This window comes from Hypomesus nipponensis, chromosome 23, assembly GCF_054491055.1.
Source record: "Hypomesus nipponensis isolate SF chromosome 23, ASM5449105v1, whole genome shotgun sequence".
NCBI lineage: Eukaryota > Metazoa > Chordata > Actinopteri > Osmeriformes > Osmeridae > Hypomesus > Hypomesus nipponensis.
In genome coordinates, this window is record NC_140383.1 from 5374141 (window position 1) to 5396634 (window position 22494).

At 43.4% G+C, this 22494-nt stretch overlaps 1 protein-coding gene across 3 annotated transcripts; it reads right to left on the minus strand.

The window, feature by feature from the left end:
* Positions 1-1264: 1264 nt before the first annotated feature.
* mid1 (midline 1) lies at positions 1265-19915 on the minus strand. 3 transcript variants are annotated; one of them, XM_084689683.1, is made up of 11 exons: positions 19687-19915; positions 12036-12760; positions 10230-10283; positions 7195-7290; positions 6297-6404; positions 4786-4934; positions 4470-4597; positions 3820-3963; positions 3008-3169; positions 2700-2907; positions 1265-2573 (listed from the first exon to the last, which is right to left on the minus strand). In XM_084689683.1, the coding sequence occupies exons 2-11, from the start codon at positions 12702-12704 to the stop codon at positions 2225-2227; spliced, it is 2067 nt and encodes a 688-aa protein (XP_084545809.1). In that variant the 5' UTR covers positions 12705-12760; positions 19687-19915; the 3' UTR covers positions 1265-2224. The 3 variants fall into 3 exon arrangements, with proteins under 3 accessions (XP_084545809.1, XP_084545807.1, XP_084545808.1); XM_084689681.1 differs by lacking the exon at positions 10230-10283; XM_084689682.1 differs by lacking the exons at positions 10230-10283; positions 19687-19915 and adding an exon at positions 14488-14742.
* Positions 19916-22494: the final 2579 nt, after the last annotated feature.

Here is a 22494-nt window from a genome sequence, read left to right on the forward strand (position 1 = left end):
TCTCAAAACAGCTCATTATACAGGCTATCTGTAATTAACAGAATGTAGCCTATCACACTGGCTCATGAATTTAGGTGAACTGTTACATTGGCCATCACTTTATATTGAATTGGATGACCAATCTTTTAAACTACAAACAACTAAACCAAAATATGTGAGGGTTAGACATCTGTAATTATGAAGTTCATGTTCTCTGTTGTGTTAAAACATGTTGTGGTAAAAAGCAACTTCAATTAAACATTCAATGTATTGTTGATATGTATTTTTTTGTTGCCTTTCTTCTGTGCATTAAAAATTTGATCTGGAAAACATTATATAAATTGTATGATTAAAAATACAGTATTTCATGAATATATAAGAAGATTAGAACACCATCAATGCTTAACAGCCTCCAAGCATAAATGTTATGAACCCCTTTCTGTATCAGTTTGCATGTAAAACGTCTGTTCTCTCAATGCTAGGAAACGGTACAGATCAATCACTACAATTTGTCTGGTTTGAATCATATTTTACACTGAGTAATTATGTACTTGCATTTGAAATCCAATCATTTGTAAAGGAAAAAACTGTGTTTAAACAGACTTCTGATTACCAAATGTTATCTTGATAACCAGTGAAACCCGTCCAGCTATTTTTACAGTGTCTAATACCATTAGTGTTTCAATTTGTGTTTGTCTGGTTTGCTCACACAACATGTTTTTTGTTCATTGCTTCCTGCTTTTTGCACAAAATGCTTATGCAGTCCATCATGCCCCCAATCAAACCATAAAGGTCAGTTTGGCCTCAACTGTAACAGGCAAGAGCTATGCACTCAGACTCTGTCATGATCCCTGTCTCTGGGGTGTCTGACCAGAAGGTCAGACAGAGTTCAGATATCTTTTGTGGTCTACTTATCTTGAAAGGAGCTCCAGTGGTCCTCAAGCCATCTTACCACAGGACAAAAACGCTGTCAGAGGAAATCATGTCATACTTCAAGCGTTATTTGGCACTTGAGTGGGCTTTTAGAGAAGTAGTGACATATATTTCTCACATTGTGGTGTTAGGAATTAAACATATGCCACCAGAATCCACAACAGCATAATCTGCCTACAGGATAATGTATGACATCATTTGTGTCTGGGAATAATTAATTTTCTTTAATGCTGAGTGAAGTAAATCAACTTCGCCCTACGCATCATGATGTTATGAAGCATAACACATATTCTGGATTACAGATGATTGGATGATGCAGTTTTATTACATTTTTGACAAATGAAAACATACATTCGGAAAAAAAAGTTTAATCTCAACTACATTTATGGCATACAGTTTATAAAGACAAAGACAAATAAACAAATGGATAATTCAAATTGTAGTAAGTGTCAAATGGAAACAAATGGAAGTTTTCTTTTGCATCACATTTCTATTGAAATTGCACAATGTATTTAATTACAAATAATAAATAATTCTCCAGTGCAATTGTATGTGACCTTTGCATTTGTCAAATAATCAAAGATAATATTCTTTCACATTATAGTGTTTTTTAATAAAGAGCTGGTGAAAAACTCGATAAACTTTTACATTGGCCACGGTGTGTCTGTGCCTTAGGTTCTTAGGGTTTGAAAGTGCAGAAAATTTAAATGTATACATTTACAAGACATTTTATTATTTGAATATAAATGTTACATTGTTCATGTCCAAAAATAATCTTTAAACATAAAACAGGGTAGCTATTGATACAACTGCGAAGAACAAAAGAGGGTAGATGAGTGTTATTACTGCTCTACGAAAATTGAGTTCTTAACATGTAAAAATCAACAGATTACACTTACACAAGGTTTATCAGCATGCTGCTAAGAACTGACACATGAGAAAGGGTTCATAAGAGTATTTAGAGTGTGAAAATCAAGTACAATTTCCTTAGGGTTGAACGAAGACAAGTCTCACTCGATATTATCCACATTCTCCCAGTAATCTGACCCACAAAAAAACACCAAGCAAACATGTACTGCTGTTGTGTACATGAATGTGCACAATCAAACCATACATCTATGCGGCATGTGGAAATTCAATAAATCATTCCCATAAATAATTTGCTAAAAATTAATTTACCCCTCTAAGAGCTTGATTATAGATCGTCTAAAGCCATGACTTTGATCTGGCTTGACCAGTACAGCATGAGCGAAACACAAGTCAGCCAGCTGTGGAAGTGTCTTGTCTGTCCCTTTGGCGTTCGTGTGTCTTATTAGTCTTGACAGTCTGTCCCCTCCAGGTGATCGGGGATAGGCAGTCCAGTTAGGACCGTTAAACACTTGTTCCAGACATTAAACACTGGGCAGACGGGCTGGGCAAAGGCAATGTCGAAAGTGTATAGGTGCTGTGACCCCACGGCGTCGTAGAAGGACAGCAAGCCGGCGTCGTAGTCCAGTAACACCCCCACACGCCGCAAGTGAGGGGAGGGCTCGATGGGCATCTCCTTACTGTTGTGGCGAACCACCCAGGAGTTGTTACAGCGAGACAGTACCCAGGTGGCTGAGTTCTTACCCACCCACTCGTGTTTAGGTGCCGACTTGTAAGCGATGCCCACAGCAAACCTGGTCGAGATCAGGGAGAGCAGTTGTAGATCTTGTCACACACCGGTTGAGTATGGAGAATGTTCACGTACAGATAGGGATATTGTTTTTATGTGTTCGTACACAAGACAAGCTGGATGCCCTTACCATGTGCTTCCTCCTATTAGGGCCTCCCAGTAGTGGCGGCCGCTGTCGATGTACACGTTGGCTGTGACACCGTAGCTGCCCTGGCTGGTGAAGCGGTCTTGGGTATGGCTCTTCTTGGATGAAGTCTCATCTCTTTCCACGGTCAGGTTGTCATGGGATATCTTCAGCTTCCTGTGAGCAGATTTGGGGTCCAGCTTGAAGGGCTGGCCTGTGAAGAGGCAACGATGAGAGGAAATGGTAAACAATTGAATGAAAGATGCAGGATAGTCGATTGACGCTAAGGTGTTTGGACATGCGTGCAGACGTACTGTTGGTCTTGAGCTTCCCAGGATCACTGCTGCGGCTTCCTGCTTGATTGATGGCCTTGACGATGAAGATGTACTTGGTGCCACACTGGAGCCCATGCACAGTGTAGTGGTTTTGTTTGATGTTGGGAACTATCATCCAACTATCGGCCGAGTTACACAAACCTAGACAATGAATAGTCACATCCATGACGTTAAAGTCAAAGACCTCAATGTACCTACATCAGCATGTCAGCAGTCATATGTATCCATCAAGATATTAGAAAACGCAGTATTGTTGCAATGTTAAAATATGAGGACATCCTTGGCTCTGCTTTTCAAAACAGTGGCACATTACATATGGAATAACCTCCCAAAGCTGTTATATCTGTGAGAATGCAGGACCCATCACAGACAATTTGCACTGCATATCCTGTGTAGTATGCTTGTCCATTGGGGTGGAAGACGGACATGAATGAGCATGCTCTGGCAGTGCTACAGGGGTCTGCCCTTAACAGCAGTAGAACAGGACTATCCCGTCCATCATCTGGAGTGGAATCTACTATGACTACATCTATATACTCTGACCTAGATTACCCAGTGCCAAAGAAACACAGGGGTAACTTCCAATACCTCATTATCTAAGACTCTATAAAAGATCAATTATTTACTACAGCCCTTCCTCTTTGGGAAAACGTTTTATAGAATCTAAAGCTCCAGAACAATTTACAGTGGACTCTACCATTTTTCGACCACCCCCCTCAGAGATACTACTTTTGAACATTTTACATATTTGTGTAACACAGACACACAGGGAAAGAGTTTGGTGTACTTACTGACAACATTGGCTTGCCCGGTGAAGATGGCATATTGCAGTTCATAGGAGACAACACAGAACTCGTCATCTGACGTCCAGTGAACTGTTATGGTGTCATAGGATGCTGTACATAACTCCTCTCGGATTATGGGTGGATTAGGAGCTGTGACAGACAAATGGAAACATTTCATGACGTCATTGCATGACAATGATCTACAGCTGGGATAAGAATCACTGGACAATGCTGTGTAACAGATAAGGGAAGCACTTAGGAATCCCAACATATTTCCACAGGCATTAAATGAGCCACACATAACCTTGAGGAGGACTTTTACTCTAGCTGAGTGTTTTAGAGTCTTCTCGGATAAAAGCCACTGCATCTGGGCTTGAACCAAAGACACCCCACTGAGTATACTGGAAAACCCAGGACAATCACAAACGATTTCACTTCTCTGGAGATGATGCCCAAACTGCAATTTAAGCTTGAGAGCGGTTTCTCCCCAGGAAGCACTTCTAGCCCAGATATTAAAATGTAACCACAGCACACGCAATGGAGCTTCTCCAAAGTTAAACTATCTTATCTATCTGTCTTAAAGAGGGGAAGTTAAACCACCAGGAGAGATGGAGGTTTGATTTGTATCTAATCGCTGAATCTCTGATCCCACGAACCTGTGAGGTAATCCAAGCTCTCCAGCATTTTCTTCTCCCTGGTGAAGTCCAGAGCAAACGTATCAAACGTGTCATTCAGGTTGATCTCAGGGATCAGGATCTGAGACGAAGCTGTTGCCATGGACACTCTGAAACACAAGGGGTTATGGCTCATAGAAAATACGACATGCGAAGACAAGCAAAACATAACGATGATGATCATGAGGACGATTATTATTCTAAAGATGATGAGGATGATCATCATTATAATGATCCCAATCATCTTTTTCATCTACATCATTATCATCTTCATCAACAACATCATCATCATCACTACCTCTCACAGATGCTCTTGGCGGTCTGGAGGAAGTGGGTGTGGTCTGTCTCCTTGAGGGTGTGGTCAGCCTGCAGGATGAGGGTGGAGGACCTCTCGATGCACTGCTTACAGCTGGCTATCTGCTGGGCTAGTTTACGCACCCGCACAGCCTGTGAGGAAACCAGAAGGCTCATGAAACAACATACCCTAACGGCCAGCAGAACCAAGACCGATGTAGGACTAAATAAAATGGTCTAAAATAAGGGGAATCTAAAATACAATGTCCTTTGTTATTTTTTTTTACCAGCATTTTATCACTGTTTAATAGGTTTATAAACTAGACTGCAGTGCGCCCGTTGTTGTATACAGTAAAACGATTGTTTGATGAAAAAGTCCCAAAAGCCGCTGGTTTCCTGCTAACCTGGGCAGTCACCAGGAGCAGAGCGACTCGGAGATAAACATTCAGGATGGCATGCGGAATGTCTGCTCTATACACAACCTCCCCATAAAGTCACCATGGTAACCCGACCCTCGTATCCTGCCCTGGGGGAGGTGGGCCAGGCCCCGGAGCCCAGTGGCAGAGAGCAGCCTCCTACTCTGACACGAGGCACGGGGCGAGGAAGGAAGCGGTGCTCCTCAGAGGGGGGATCACAGGAAACAGGGCTGATCTGACTTTGACATTCGACATGGCACCGCATGCCACAGCCAGCCCTCAGAGTCCTCTTTAATGACATCTTACAGTGTGGGGCAAAGGCACGGGAACTACTTGAGAGGCCGAGTGGATTGGTGTGCACGCTGTGCCATGCTCGTCCATTACTGTCAGTTAGTGTAGCAGGAGACACACTGCACAGCCACTCGACACAAAACAAAAACCTTCTAAACCCACTGTTAGATCTGTCGCTCGTTTCGCGGCGGCACACTTGGATTGTCTGGAACGCGCACTCCCGTGCCAATTAAATCATGCACCACAACAACGACGCCCACTCTGTGTTTACATTCGTCCCCTGAGGCGTGCTGTCGAGTCCCGGAGAACCAAGGAAGAAGAGAGCCCCTCGTGTATGTTGTGAAGGTCCCCAGCCTCCCCAGCCCCCAGGGCAGACAGAGGGAGTCTTAGCAGGCTTGCTCCCTAGGGCCCGACAGCCTGACCCATGTGCCCCCTTCACTGATCATCAAAGCTCTCTAATGCAATGGAATTATTCAGAGACTACTTAAAAACACACTTAAACCCCGGGCTGAAAATAACTATTCCCAGCACAAACAGTAGACAATAGGGATCAGAGTGTCGTGAGACAGGATTTGAGGCGTTTTTGTAAAGCTACTAAAGAGTGTGGGAGATCATGACCATTTTTAAGAGCCATTGTACATTAAGAACACCATTTTCCATAGTGTTTCTGCCTGATTCCAATGCTGTGGAATCACTGTGTGTATACATACATACATAAAAAAAAAAAAAAATGACAAAAGATTCCAACGCAAATGATTTAATAAGAAGACATAAAAGATGTTGTCTCAACACTAAGACATTTCCAGACCTTTCCCTCCTTGATCTTGGTGCCTATGATCTGTCTCCTCTGCTGTATGATGTCAATCAGAAGATCACACTCCTCCAGTAGCTTGTTCTCCTGCCGCGAGGCATTAACCTGGGGAAACCATGGAGACAGGGTCAACTGAAGGCCTCTTCAAAACTCAAGGACTGCTTACACTCCATAGTGCTGATTGATTACACCCTAAACAATGTCAAAAGAGAGATGGAGCACGCAGAACACATCTTCATGACCCAGATGAAACATACAACTCCCTCTCACAGAAGCCAGACGCAAGCCTCAGGTTAGAGACAGATGAGCGAGTGGAATAAAGCCGCTCGACTGCCCAACTCAGTCACAGCTGTGTCATTGTGTTTCATCTCTGTGGTAACATTGGGCTTGCATGGCATGTTCTACAACACTGCACAGTTCCCTGGCACAAAACGTTCAATGAACTTCCATGTTGTGTGCCAACCATTGGCAGTAATATAATGTAGTAAATGTGTTTTTGAAAATAGTTTAAAAGATATTTGCACAATAAGATGAATCTGGTGGTCAGCGAGACTCCAGTGTGCTTCAAGATCATAGTACACTCAGCATGTAAAGTTCACTTTAGTATTTGAGCCTGCTCATAGATTTACAAAGTATTGCTTATAACAGCCAGTAATAACTCCTACAGAGTTAAATACAAATGGCTTCTCAAAGGTTTAGTTATGTTTCAGCTGTTACAATCCCCCCCCCCCCCAGTATTACTGCATCCAGGACAGGTCAGGACCAAAATATAATCACGTTAAATGGTGCTCACTACACCTTATCAGAAACAGAGGTATTACCAAACCATAAGTCATGAGACAATAGGACGGTGAGGGGTGCCAAAGTCTGAGCTTGTGTGGGTAAACATCCTCACCTCCACATGCTGGCAGGTCTGGATCAGCTTGCCCATCAGGGTTTCCAGCTCATTGTTCCTCTTGATGAGATTGCTGAGGTTAGTATCCAGTGCTTGCTGTGAAAAAGAAACAAGGCCAATGCATGAGCAACACAGGATTACTCTCAAAGTACATCCATGTCCAGCATTAACCAGTTGAATAACTCTTGTAGAATCTGGTAGAAAAGCAGCACAACCATGTTGTGACCGGTGAAGGAGGGCGAGGAACTAACGGGCAGTCCTGTCATCGCGTCGGGCTTCTCCCATTTGGTCCCTAATCAGTGGGTATCTCTGAGCACCCGTCTGTGCCAAAACTCCCATCATGTTGCTTGCCTGCCTGCCTGTCTGCCAGCTTTTCTGGCTGTCTGCTTGCCTGACTGCCTGCCTGCCTGACCGCTGAGCTCACAAAGCTGATGAAAGCGGAGGGACCCAGCCCAGCATCTGCCAGAGATTTGGGTAACTAAACCGTACATTAATCATCCACCGATGAGTCAGATCAAAACCTCCTATGTTTGTGAAATATCAGAGCTGTATGTATTTGGCTCTGCTTGACACTGCTGTACCTGCTAGGACCTCAAGGATTATCGCACTGTTGTCTAAGCGTCGATCCTGTGAATGAAGAGAATCAAGGAGGATTGTTGTCTGAGAGGATTGCATGCTAATGGTATATAATCCTGGATACACTTCTGTCATTGTATTGAATGAGAATTCGGTCTACAGATCAAATCATATCCTATTAGATTAACGTTCAGAGATTTGCAAAGATCTGTAGAAAGAACATGTCATATTTACACTACTGAAACTGAATTCAATGAGAAACGTAAATACGACCAGTGCCTGGTGGTTTATTTTACGTACTCATGCAATGTGCATCCATTTTACCTCACTGTCACAAAGCAACTGTTTGGATCTATATGTTGAAGATGGGAACACACACACAGGTAATCTCTTTTACGACGTCTAAAACCACTGGGAAACCAGTGGCAGGGAAAGCTCTTTAGGACGAGTGTTGCAGCACCTATGAATCAGAGTGTACAGAAATAGGAGGGTTTTATTACACCGCTCTCACGTGCATGGTTTATTTATTATCCAATGAGAGGAGATGAAAGCCATAAAATAAGACTATGTAGAGAGTGCAGGATGGACAACGACCAGTGTAACAGCTACTGTACTGTAGGTCAAACTCAAAAAGAATGGTCCACTCTTACAGCTAATAGCTGAACAATGTGGCAATACAGTTCATAGAATATCATTTACTGATTAGGAAAATCTAATTTTCCAAGAAAGTTAACATTATCAGGATCACATGTACAAAATGGTTCGAATGAATCAAATGCACTGTAAGTATGAAAATAGATTAGAGAGATGCATTCATAAAATGTCTGTTTTGAATGCCAAACCAAAACATGTTTCATGGCAGTGGGTCCTCTATGATTTTCTGCATAAAGAAGTTTGTTGGCCAGATGAATTGACGTGCCAGTTTGCCTTTCCAATAACTCCGGGCACCCCCTAGGAGGTGATTCATCCTGCGCCATTCATCTCAAAGGGTGTTAGCCCAGGCTGTGAAACCTCACTGGCAAAGAAACAGCGTGTTAACAGAAGATAGACATTACCTTCTCTGCCAACCAATTTGATTGATTCAAGTTTCCTCTATTCAGCTAGGGGGCATTTTGTTTTCTGAATGATGAAGCAGTTTGATTAATCCAATGTCTGTTCGTTTTTTTTCCGCCATCAAAGCAAACACTAGTACAGTTTTGATGGTGGAGCTGGAGGTGGAAGGACAGTTTCCAAACATGGCCGGTGTCCTGACCTGTCAGGTGTTTGTCAGGAAGGAAGAGAGACTGAACAAGCCAAAGGTGTAGGACCAAAAGCACTTCCCATCCAGAGGAAGCAGCCATTCCTTCCTCTCATCAGTTTTGGATTACTTTTGGAAAAAAGAACTCCATCCCAGTGAGCTGTCTAAACAGGACAGGAGGAGCACTTATTAACTACAGCAACAGCATACAGGCAAGGATATCGCATATCTGCTTTAGTTTGGGCATTTGGACGAAACACACATCTATTTTTCTCTCTCACTCTCTTCCCCTATCTCTCTCACTCTCTTCCCCTATCTCTCTCGCTCCCCCCCCCCCGTATATTTCTCCACACATGTTGATAAATTAGTTACACCATTAAATATTAATCCCAAAAGCTTCCTACAAAAGTAGTTGTGTGACCTAGACTAATGGTCGCAGGTGACAGAGATAACAATCCGTATAGTCTTGTCTAAACTTTCAGATATGGAAAGCAAAATATTGGGTGTACTAAACACAATTTCCATGGCAAAAATATCTTAGTTTTACTTTCTGACATGTAATCATAATTTATTAAAATGGGCTATTTTGTGCTTCGGCAGTTTTTGCATATTTTATAGCCACAAAGATAGTTGGGTAACTTCTATTTAAGTGCATTTATAATTTGCATGGATGCCTGCCATCATTTTTGTACTTGTTCAGGGTAACTAAAATCAGGAAAATCAAAAAATCAAGCAGTCAAAATAGTAGTATTGCAACGTAAATAAACCCCATGACCAGCCTGAGCTCCTTTTATGTCACAATCTGGGACACTGTTATGTTTGTATATTTTTGGGCCAAAGTCATGAAACAAACACAACCCAGCAAAAAGTAATCAGACATATAAAAAGGAACATTTCTGTAGTCTTTGATCTTAAAGTAACACGATAATCTTCATTTTCAAACAATTTGATCTGTCTGTATTGAAGAATGTAGCTCTGAGAACAATTGTAATTGCCAGAAACAGCTGATAAAATGTACTTGTAGTACAAAAAGGTCACCATGTTAACCAATAAGTGTTCTTCTGTTATTTTCAGAGGGAACTAGAAGATGAGACACAAGCCTACACACATTAAACTTTATCTGAGCTCCCTCGGAAAAAATAACAATGCAGATTTACTCCAAGTGTTACTTCAAGTAAATCTGACCCTGCTTGTGGAATTAAAGGAATGCAGTAGATTTCACCTGGTCTGCTTCCTCCTGATCTCTCTCCTCACTGAGATAGCGGCCTGGAGATCTCTGCACAGTGACAGCATGACCAAACAAAGGAGACACTGGTTAAGGCTGACGCTCTGACCTATATTGCCACAGTACTGCAGTCTTATATGGCTGCTTCTCAGTATCACTGTGACCAAGCATTTGCTGGTAGCTAAAATTGCATTATTTTTTGTGGTGGTGATGGGGGGGGGGGGCAGGGAGGGTGAAGAGCCAAGCAAGAATGCTCTTTCGGGTGTCAAGTAAAAACCCATTCAGTGTCATGCATGAAAGGAAGAATTTATGAAAATGGCAAAGGGCTTAGAATTGAACGGTATTTAAATGCCATGCAAGTGAATGCCATGGGATTCCCAAAAACCTCACAGATGAACTTGTTTATGTAAATACTTATGCTGATTCAAACTGTACTAAATACATTTACCTAAAGTGGACTAAAGTTAATTACAGGATTTAAACCATTAACATATCCATTTTGCTGTGGTAAAACAAACACAGACGCTATATATTAAACACACTAGAGTACACATGAAAAACATATTCTCTGCTCTTTACTGATTCAAGCAATGAATATTTATATATATATGTATATTTTGTTTTGAGACAAACCATTTAATATTGGTAAATCTCAGTTCACCATTTCAAGCGTAAAAATTTGAAAAAGGCCCACTGTACACTTTGTCACTAGATATAAAAAGCTATTTGCATGTGAAAGGCTGAAAATAATAGCCAGCTGCACGGTTGCCTTGTACTACTCCATTAATCACTGCTCAGAGGTTTCTGGAGCCATGATAGAGTCCCATGGCGTGTGTTGGCAAAATACTGACCCACAAAGCCCGAATCTCACTGCTTTGACAGCAGCTCATTCAAGGGTAAAGTCGAAGGAATGCGTGGCCACCTTTTTGTGTGTCCCAGCTAGCAGTGTCCTCTTGTGCCGACTTATTAATGTGGACCCATGGAGGGAAAGTGGGTAGTTCTACTTAACCTGAAACCCTGTAGGCAATCTCTTTTATTGGTTGTAATTGTGCAGTAAATGTTACATTTAAGCCCCTCAAAAGAAAGAGGGTCATGGTGTGTGATCGCTCGTTGTTTTTAACAGCTTTTGCTCTTTGAAATGTTATTCACAGACATCACATGAGGTTAATACTGATACAGCTCTTTAAAATCAGACTTGGGAATTCCATTTGTCATTTCTCCCGCTAATACTGTGAGTGCTTTCTTTTGAAGTTGACAGCATTACTTTGTGTCATGGCGGGTCGGTTCTACTGTGTATTTAACAAGACTTCTGTTATATCCACCATTCTGTCCCAAACACAATTCATAGTGTTTCCACCAATATCTGTGTTGGATCACATTTTTGAATGATATACAGTACCAGCAATAGTTTCGAATGGAATTCACATCATCATGTCAATGCTGACACACACAAATAATCACACAGATGGGTATCTAAAAAATCTCACAAATGTCTTTGTAAATTAAAAAAAATACAGTAAAAACTGCTACTTTTCAACGTATGTACTTAATTTAAGGTGTAATTTCTTTCAGAGGGTTCGAGGACATGAAAAGCAAATGCTATTGAGTGAATATTTTTTCATTTCATTACGTGTAGGTAGATCCCTTTCGACACAATGAAACCAGAATGGTCAAATATTGAAAATACTCAATATTTGGTTCTTTATAACTGGACATGCAGTTTGATTGGAGGCTACAAAACCATTATTAGATTGTATTCAACCCTAGCTCCCCAAGCCGTCCTGTCTGAGTGGACTGTCTTACCTTCAGCTTTTCGTAGCGGTCACTGAGGGCTGCTACTTGGTGGTCCCGGTGGCGTCCCACCAGCTTGCACAAGGCACAGATCAACTGTTCGTCTGTCACACAGTACATGTTGACCTTCTCGTCTTGGTGCTCCAGACACATGAGTCCCCTGACGTGAGAGTCTGGCAGGGGCTCGATCAGACGGTGGCCCGTGAAGGGCTTCTTGTTTGGGTGGGTGGCCTTCAGGCACTCTTCGCAGTACGACACCTCGCAGGTGACGCACGTCTTCACGGCGTCCTGGGGAGGGTCCTGCTCGCAGAACTGGCACTGGACCCGGTCGCCGGGCGAGGTCATGGCTGGGCCGTGGTCCGGGGCGACTCGCTGGCGCCTCGTCTCGCTGGGGGAGTTGGGTCCGCTGAGCGAGGCCTTGTGGTAACGGTCGATGATGTTCTGCAATGTGACGTTGCGCTTCAGTCCCTCTAGGCCCCTCTGGTTGAGGGTGATGACATAGCGACAGGTCGGACACTGGAAGGCGTGGATGGACTGAACAGGCTCGTTGGGTGTGCAGTGGGAGACTAGGATGCGATGAGCGCAGTTAAAACACAGGCTGTGTGCGCAGGGCAAGAGCAGCGGGTCCTCAAAGAGCTCCAGACAGATTGGGCAGGTCAACTCAGACTCCAATGTTTCCATCTTCACGCAAAACAAAGCGGTGCGGTTAGCGAAATCCAGGGAAGCTGATCAGCTATCTGTCGAGACAGAATACAATTCAATTAGTGTAAGAAAGAAAGAGAGAGAGAGCGATAGAGAGAGACGGGGGGGGGGGGGGGAATAAATATAGAAAATAACTGTCCCAGAGCAGAAATCACTAAGTAACATTGCCAAATTCCTGATCTTAAAGAAACTCAAGTTTATAAGTGTACGGGTGTCACACATTATGCTGTATATTTGTGCAGTTCATGTTTCCTGCATGCATAATAAATAACATCCAACTAAAAGTAGGATGCATTCTGATTTTAAAGATTTACAAGCTTCTAATCTCAAAGTGTTTTAGGTCTAAAGTAAAGTATACAGGCACTGTATTTTCATGTCATTATGCCAACTCAAATAATAAATCACAATTTCATTACCCAAATCGGCTCCTATTTTAGAAATCTAACAAATTGGTAAAAACAAACAGACATCCCTCAATTTTTTATGTAAGAGCTTTGTGCTGTTTTGATGACATAACCCCGTGCAGGAATAACTCATTTCAGTGGACATACTGTATAAGAATAGCTCGGCCCATTTGTGCATCTAACCTTGTGTCTCCCATAGGGTGTAGTGTGGTAGGCTGGCCAGCAGCAGGCTACTGAGGCCAGAACGACAGCTCAGTGGAGCAGAAGTCTGTAGCCATGGCTGCTCACGGCTGGGTCCGCACACTGGGGTTGACACTGTGCCTTTGTTAAACGCCACTCAGACACCCCAGCTGTGCCCGCTATGCCTCCCTGTGTGAACCCTCTACCTATACCTCATTACGTGTGAAAGAAGGCAAAATCTCATTAGCAAGACCAGCCGGGCACAAGTGGTCTTTGAAGTTGTGAGGATACAGCAATTACCCTCCGTCCACAGGCCTGCCTCTGTCCCCCCTATTCTATTCAAATCCACTGGGGCTCACGTCTAGTCTACTGTACAAGAAGAGACAAGAGACAATAGTTGCACTTGTCTCCCATGTCTGTAGTGAGGAGAAAATGCATCTGTGTGGCTCTTTGTTCCGCCTCCATTGTTGGTTTGTGTACACAGAGCCAAGTCCAGGTGTCTTTATGGGTGTTCTTCAAGGCAGACAAAGACGTTCTCTTTTCATCAAGTTTCAAATAAAAGTGTAAATTTTGCATACAAATAAAAAAAGATTGTAAACGTCAAGCAGTCAGAATAAACGTCGACTTGAAAAGTTAAACAGTGACTGATGCATGCCGTTCTCCAGAGAATAGGCCGGTACGTAATTTAACTAGCTCGTAAACTGTTGTTATTGGAGGATCAGTGACCACATTTACACACTACTGTACCACTCTCCTGATGTCACACCCTTATCTGTCGTCAAATGTTTTACAAACAATTCAGAACTCCTATTTGCACAGAGTTCCGCAACCCTCCTTGGTTTCCAAACTCTTTTCCGATCTTCCAAGAGTGCATCATTACACCAGGTGAATTATTCAGCTCTCTTTCAACAAACTGTAACAGTGGATTAATAATTTAATACTCAACCAGGGCAAAGAGCTTTTGTTGAGTAATGGAATGCAAAGGTAGCAGGCTACATAGACACATCACCTTGCAATGATGCCATTCTACAGAGTTACTGTAAAAGAGTCCCAGAGTCACACAAAACCTGTAAAATCACACTGTGGCACACAGCCAGATGTGTCCACAGCACCTTCCAATACAGTACACTACACACTCCCCAGAGCGATTCCATTCATACGCAGTTTACATTACCCACCGATGGATCTCGCCCCGGGTTGCACAGGACAGACATGTCGATCGAGTGGGAACTTCTGACCCAAATTATGAAAGTAGATTTGCGGGAAAGCCTTAAACGGGCTGACGGTGTGTGGACACGGGGATCCAGATGGCACGAGTCTCCATAACCCAGTAATCCTGCAGTGGGGCTGTCATTAACCAGGAGACGGAGCAAGAGGTAGCAAGCACAACAGGAAAAGCTGCCCGACAATTCCAGGAAAGCCAACTCCACCTCCAGCAGGAGAGCCAGCCAGCACTGGAAGTACAGAGAGAGAGAGAGAGAGAGAGAGAGAGAGAGAGAGAGAGACAGAGAGACAGAGAGAGACACAGAGAGCAACAGAGAGAAAAAAAGAGTGTGAGAGAGGGAGGATAGGACAGAGGGAGAGAGAGGGGGAGAGAGAGGGAGGGAGGGAGAGAGACAGGGAGAGGGAGAGAGCTGACAGAAGAAGTGAGAGAGAAACAGCCCGGATGTAAGTGCAGACTGAGCCCTGTAGAGCCCTCGGCCCACTGTTCCTGTCGCCCTCACAGGCAGGTCAGTGTCCTCCCTGGCCTGTTGGTTCAGTGTGAACTGACGGGGAGAGCGGCGGGATCTGTTTCCCCCCTGCGACCTCCCTCTGCCTCTCCAGTGGCACAATGCTGCCCTGTGTGGCGGAACTTTTCTTGGCTCTGTCACCAGGGATTAAAAAAGAGAATGGCTGACGACGCATGCGGGAGCGCAGAGGTTACAGGAGCCCAGCCTGCAGCGAGATTCATTCTAGAATATGGGACGGGCATCTCTGATTCCATTCGCTTTGCTCCCAAACAACAAGCTGACCTGGAACGTGCAGATTACATCACAAGCTGTTGTCTAACCGTCTATACCTCTCTGTCTCTCTCTCTCTGCCTCTCGCTCTCTTACTCTGCCCCTCTCATCTTTCACAAATGCCTCTGTGAGCTAGGCCAGAGGAAAGTGTTTACGAATCCACCACACCGGTACAAGCATAAGGTCTATCGAAAACCATTCATATAAACTTTAGTCAGCAAAGTGTACAAGAGAGCTGATAGTGAGACCTGTACAAGAGATCTGTTACATGAAAACTTGAACGTCAGTCAGTTGGAGTGTGGATCTTTTAGGCTGTGAGGGGGGAGGGGGGGGGGCATCTGCCCTTCAATAACAACTATACCCTACTGGGCTGCGCTTGAATCGCCCTATCAATCACAAGAGCCGTCATGTTGGATCCACTCTGACGGACAAATTCCTGCTGTTGCCATTAAAGACACGCCTCAGCAGCGGGTACGAGACGAGCAATGTCAAAGACGGGGATGATGGGACAGTGAATGACATGCCCAGTGCTTCCTCTAAAGCCTCCAGCAGGGAAGGAATGCCAGCTGTAATGTCGGGAGTCTGGGAGAGAGAGAGAGAGAGAGAGAGAGAGAGAGAGAGAGAGAGAGAGAGAGAGAGAGAGAGAGAGAGAGAGAGAGAGAGAGAGAGAGAGAGAGAGAGAGAGAGAGAGAGAGAGAGATAGGGGGGTGCTCTTTGGGACTTGAACCACAAGGTTCCTAATGGACAAACAGACCAACAGCCCAGGCATTTCAAGCCCTAGCCACCAGCTGTAGACATGAATGCTGTTCTTGGCTTCACCTCAGAACACAGGACTCCAAATAGACAGACGAGATCCAGTCGTGCATGAGCAACTCTACTTTATGCAGAGCGTACAATAGTCCTTTTTTCCCCTCACTTCTACAGGAGCTATCTAGTGCCAACATTTGAAGGTGAAGTGAAGAGAACCAGGATAATGAGATCAAATAGTGTGACATTGGGTGAACCCAGAATATCCATGTTCAATAGGCCTTTTTACAGTTTGGTATTGAGTTGAAGCACTTCATGAAGCAGAATATCCATGTTCAATAGGCCTATTTACAGTTTGGTATTGAGTTGAAGCACTTCATGAAGCAGAATATCCACGTCCGTTCTGCAGGCCCATGAAATGATCGTGTCACTGTGGCCATCGGACATCGATTGATCATGCCTGTGATTGATCATGTTGTGGAGCACGATCAGCTGCCTACGGAACCTGAAGGTCCCTGCTTGCCCACTGACAACTATGGAAAAAGTCCATGTGAAATGTGACCTTAACAATGGGGCTTAGATAAGCTTTGCAGCCTGCTAGAGCTTGGCAGTACACAAACGATCAATATGGCTGTGCATCACCGGTGTGAGTGCCCATACAGCTTCGGTCATAGCAAAGGGATTCTGAATACCCTTTAAACCTCAGATGCCAGTGGAGCCTGATTAAGTAGAGATAAGCTTATAAATACTCCACTTTGGAGAAAGGGGGTGTTAACTGCTAACTGACAGGCGTGGCACTGTGTTAGCAGTGAACTGAGAAAGCACAAGAACAATAAACAAGACGAGGAGTCAGCACTGACAGGTTTTTCCAGAGCGGGGTTAGGTGCAACGGCTCCACACAGCCACTTGACAATGAGGTGATTAAAAGTGACACCGCAAACAATGATATTATTTGTTGTTAATAATATTATTAACAACAACATTGGCATCGAATTTAATAAGCGTTGCAGTCATCAATCTGGGATGAAAAAGGGCCTATTTGCCCAGGAAGAGGATTTCCTGTTCAGGCACTTTCTAATCTCCTCCGTTGCAGTGTTCTATCATTCCTAATGATGGCCGGGATCCACGTTTTCATCATTAGAGAGAAGGGGAGAGACAGTTTGCTCTTTTCCCTTTCCTTGGGGCAGATACCTAACATGTTTATCTGTAATCCTGTCTAGCCGGCGTATCTGTGACCAATCCGAGGCCTCGCTGTGCTCTGTAAAGCAGCCGGCTCAGTGCCGCGGCCCACTCAGGCCTAATGTGATTTACAGCTGTGGCGTGAGGCAGATGATTAGACAGGCTGTAATCTGCCAGATCTGCACCCGGATAGATCACTCTGTGATTATCAGCAGGGGCCGATGCTGACCCACATTCACACAAATAGGAATTTGGGATTTGAAATGAGAAAAAAAATGCTTTCTGAGAGATGCAGAGAATAAACACAAATGTTTGCTTGATGTACTTTTTATGGTCCACACCTGCTAAATAGGATTATTTGGAGGGAAAAAACACACCTCCACACTGACTTTTATAGTTAGCTAAACACTGGCTAAGCCACTGCAAATCCATGTTAATGGATAGAACACAGTTACGAAAGATCTGCCTCCAATCCACCCGGCTTATCTAGTATCGATCATGACTGTGTGGAGGGCGTCAAAAGACTGGTCCAAAAATAACTAAACAACGACATGGTTTGTATGCTGCACTTCTTGTCACAGAAATAAAAGATTAGAAACTGGAGACATTTATCAGGATAACGTTGGATTTATTCATTGCCAGGTAGACCTCCTTGCCAACTGAAGGGCTTTGAAGAGAGAACGAGGCCTGGCGACCTGCTGGCTGAGCCTGCCTCTCTGGCCCTTTAGAGGGTCATCCTGGTCAGCAATCAGAACCGCCAAACTCTCCCATTTCCTCTCAGTGGCTTGGCAGGTGGCATCGGCAGGAAAATTTTGTTTTCTTTCCATAACCACATGAACTTGCATTGAATCTCCCTCTCACTCTTACTTCCCCAGCTCAAAGGGTTGCAGACATCGTCACGGTAACAAAGACAGTCGTGCTCGTCTAGTGCAGCATATCATAGTCTTTTTTTTTCACAGGTATTCCACACTCATGATACTGTCCTCTTCATTGAAGTAGTCTAAACACACAAGACAACATATAGAGTCAATTTATGTTTGGGAAGGATTTTCTAAATCACGTAAAAGTTTTGCTGACTTGATTTCTGTTGCTACAGTAAATCTCCACTAGGATCTGAAAACAGCACAAACGTTAGTAATGGACCACTGAACTCAACGCAAACCAGGTCAAAGAGGGACATCTTGTGGCCTATGAGTGAACTGTATGCCAGTGACAGATTGAATTGAAACCTGGACCAGATTTGAAAAGTGATCATGCAAATATTTGGAAAAGGCTGACAGTTGGACTAATCCATGTATCAACATCCGTGTCAAATCCGTCCCCACTGCACAACACACACCCCATCACTACTTGTCCTGACTGTGCCCTTGTTAAAGTTTTTGAACCGTCTTTTCAAAGAAAGTAATGATTCATTAACTCTTGCTCTGAGTTCAATCTCCAAGTGTTCCCATGACAACGGCATATGTGTATTTACCACACAATCCCGTGGAGTGTAAACCTCCAACATTCCTTAGATCTGGGAAAAGGCAAGTTACTCATTAATTTCAAAACCCTTGCCTCCAACTACAATGTCTCCATTTTTACACTTCTACATAAAGGACTTAGTCTGATAAGGGACAGACATCGAATGCAGACACCTTTTCACCCATAATGCTATGGGAAGAAAGAACACACACACCCGCCTTTCAGCTTCGCTTTCTTATCTTATCTGAGTGGTTAATGATATTTGGAGGGTCATCAGGGCATAAGAAGATCTCTGGCTGCCATTTTTTCCCAGAACTGGTTTCACTGTCACTTGGTACAACAAGCTTGACTATATCCGCTGAAAAAAGGAGCTTCTTTAGGCAAATAATGTTTTTATTGAGATATCATTTAGGAATAGACTAGCCATCTATTATTTTTGGAACATTCCCAAACATTCACTGTAAAATGTTATACACAGCAGAACTTCATAGATCAATATCGGCATTTCAACTCCAGTAAGACTATTTACTGTAGCTGTTCAGAACCAGCCCATGTCGATGGGATTCTGTATTATTCCTGTAGGACGGTAGTATTTAAACGTTCAACGGTGTCCAGAGAGACACGACTCGCAGATGTACAAGGAAGTATAGCACACAGCTTCTGCTCAGCTTCAGAAAAACTGTGTTGAAGTGTTGTGTTGCACTCTTCTGTGTAGCATTTGTTCTTGGCTCACACTATCCTTGTCTGACCCATGTCACCTTACTGTAACGCCTCATGTATTTGTTCAAACGCAATCAACCTTCTGAAAGCAACAAGGCAAAGTGACATCAGCTTTTGAAATGAGCCATGCCTGGAAGGCTTGAAAACTTGAAAAGGCTTCATGTTCGTGAACACCACCTTGGGTCTCACAGGCACCGTGCCAAGGATTAAACAATGACTTCTATAACACTCTCACAGTGACATATGTTAAAGAACAATCTGCCTTACCTGCAACATGGTTACATCCATCAACAATAGGAGAGAGATGGCAGTCCCAAGCTTCACAATACTGTCAACCCACAACACAGCCCTACTCCGTATTGACCTGCATGTGGCTCACCCTTTAGAATGAGTCTCTTCTGGGAGTTTCTGGCCCCCAAACCTGTCCTATCAGCTTGTTGAAACACTGCAGGAAGGTCGCTAACTTTCCAACCCCTCTCTTCTTTCAAATGTGAACTGTAACTATGAAGCCACTGTGGCTGCAAACTGTTGTACTGGCCAATTATATGGAGGGGAGGGCCCACTAAGGGTGGGTGTGTCTGTTGAAGCTGTTGTCAAGCTGAGGCATTGCTGTAATACTGCTCTCATAGCTAGCAGTGTACATTACACTAAATACATTCATTATGACATATAGTATATTCGAACAATACTGTCTCTAACTTGAATTATCAAGGAAGGCTTGATGAGAAGTTGTACAGTGCTTCTCTGATTCAAGAGGATAGTGTGAATGCATCATTTTGTTAGGCTATCATATGTAGCTACACAGCACTTCAGTTGTAATTTGAAACTCAAATACTGTAAAACAATGAATGCAAGGTATGTCACTTTCAATACAGAAACTCAATCCATGTAGCCTTTAGCAATACAGTACAATCAATGATGTCACTATGCATTACTGATGCTGAATGAGATGACTATGACCTATTCAGTTCATTGACCCATTATTACAAAGCCAAATAAGATTGTATCTTGCAGCTCCCATGACCAGAAGAGTGAGAACAAGTTCACCAGTTGCAGTATAATTTGGTGTTCTATTTCTGTGGGTTGATTATCATGTGTACTAAGCGTGCTACAACAATGGTATAAGCACAATTATCAAAGAAAGTAATGTTGTCATAATATAATCCGACAACTGCCTTTACTTTTCATTGAGCTTCCAGAGTAAAGTATCTATCACAGAGAACACGCCCTTCATTCCATTTGACTATGTTAGGATGTAAACTGACTTAGAAACACACAGGAATGTATTTGTGGTTGAAATAGTTGACTGAGACCGTGTTGAAAGTCGTCTCAGTCCGTTGGCATCAGCTCACTTGCCTGTGGTCATGTGGAAAAATGTTGCCTCTCAAAACATCTGCAGCTACATAAGTCTGGCAGCGATACACTGATGCCATCACAACGTACAACGTTTGATTGAACCCATACCATGGACGTGGGCCCACAGCTGTTTCCAAAGAGGGAGGTTTGAAGCTCATACACGCACCTGAAATAACCTTTAGCAATGACCTCACAGTGATACTGTACTAGTGATACTGATCTCCCATCCTAGTCCACCCTGTGAGACTACAGCTCAGTATACTGGCAGTAGTACAGTATGATGATCGATTTGGATCAGTAATTACCGCAAACAGAACTCCGCTCCAGGAGTCCTGTTGTTTCTCTCTCATGCTGAACTGAAAGTAATTCAGTTTTCTCTGGGTCTGGAAAGACGAGGCAGAGAATAACAATATATCTGACAACCAACTGAGGTATTATGAAGACTGGGTGGTTTTATGTATGGTAGTTTTGGCCTTTAGTGTCTCCCACAAGACCCAATGACCAGAGAATTTTTTTGGTTGTTTGTTTATGGAAAAAAACCTTGGCAGAGAAACCAATCTAACTGCCATCTCATCAAAATAAAGGCTTGTATTGTGAAGTGTGTGACGACTGCGAGGCAACTGGTATGGAAACCTGTTTTTGCATAATGGAAGTTCAGTGGAACTTGTTTACATTTGTAAATATTGGTAAATCTCTTTTCAGCACTGATATTACAGTTCTTTCATTGATGCCACACTCCAGCATCAGTTCCTGAGAGTTCTAATCTTACTGAGGATTGTGCATTATTGGACACCAGCCTATACTGCTTGCAAATATTACTACCATCAATCAATAGAGGCAACCATTGACCATCAATCACCTCATTAACAAAACATGCACACAGTGAGTTCTACTTTCAAACCTTGTGTGTATGTCCTGCAGACAATTACATTGATTTTTTGAAAACAGTGCAAAGAATCATTAGAAGGAAAAAATCTAAAGGGACATAAAAAGACACAGACATCCTCCAAAAATCAAAGGCAAAACTAGTGCATTTGACTATTATAAACAAAAGTCTTTGGTCTTCAGGCTTGTCATCATTTTGTGAAAGAAACAAATTAAATTAAAACGTCAAGCATTAAAAGGGACAATGTGTAATAAATAGGACAATTTGCAGAACAACAAAGCATAACTAATACGAATGAAATGTGAATTTTCAACAGCTCTGCGTACAGGGTATCAGATCAGCATCAGATCGGCTCAACCTTGAACAGGCTGACTGGGAACCAGAGAGTAAAATCAGACAGAATGGGGGGGGGGGGGGGGGGGGGAGAGAAGAGAAGCATGCGATTATCCCTTACCAGTCAGCTTTCCACAGCCTGGGTGACAGATGAACAGCAGAACGGGAGCCTAGCAGGGGAGTGAGCTGACAAAACCAGCTTCTCTCTCCTCTCTCTCAGTCTCAGCCTCCCCTTGCCTCGTCTCTCTAAGTCACCACTATCTGTGAAATTCTCCTCACCCAGCCACCTCGCTCCTTAATCCCTCTCTTTAAAGGAAGGAGTGTGCTCCAAATGACTCAAGCAGGCAGCGACTTCTCAGGGTTTTTCCTCTTTGTGTTGTTTTTGTTGGCTGGGATCATTAACTTGGTCCCTGGAGAACTTGGGGGGTAAATAATCTCCCCCTGCTCCACTGGAGGGGCTGTCAATCAGACTTGGCGGCAGAGGTGGGGAGGAGGAGCAG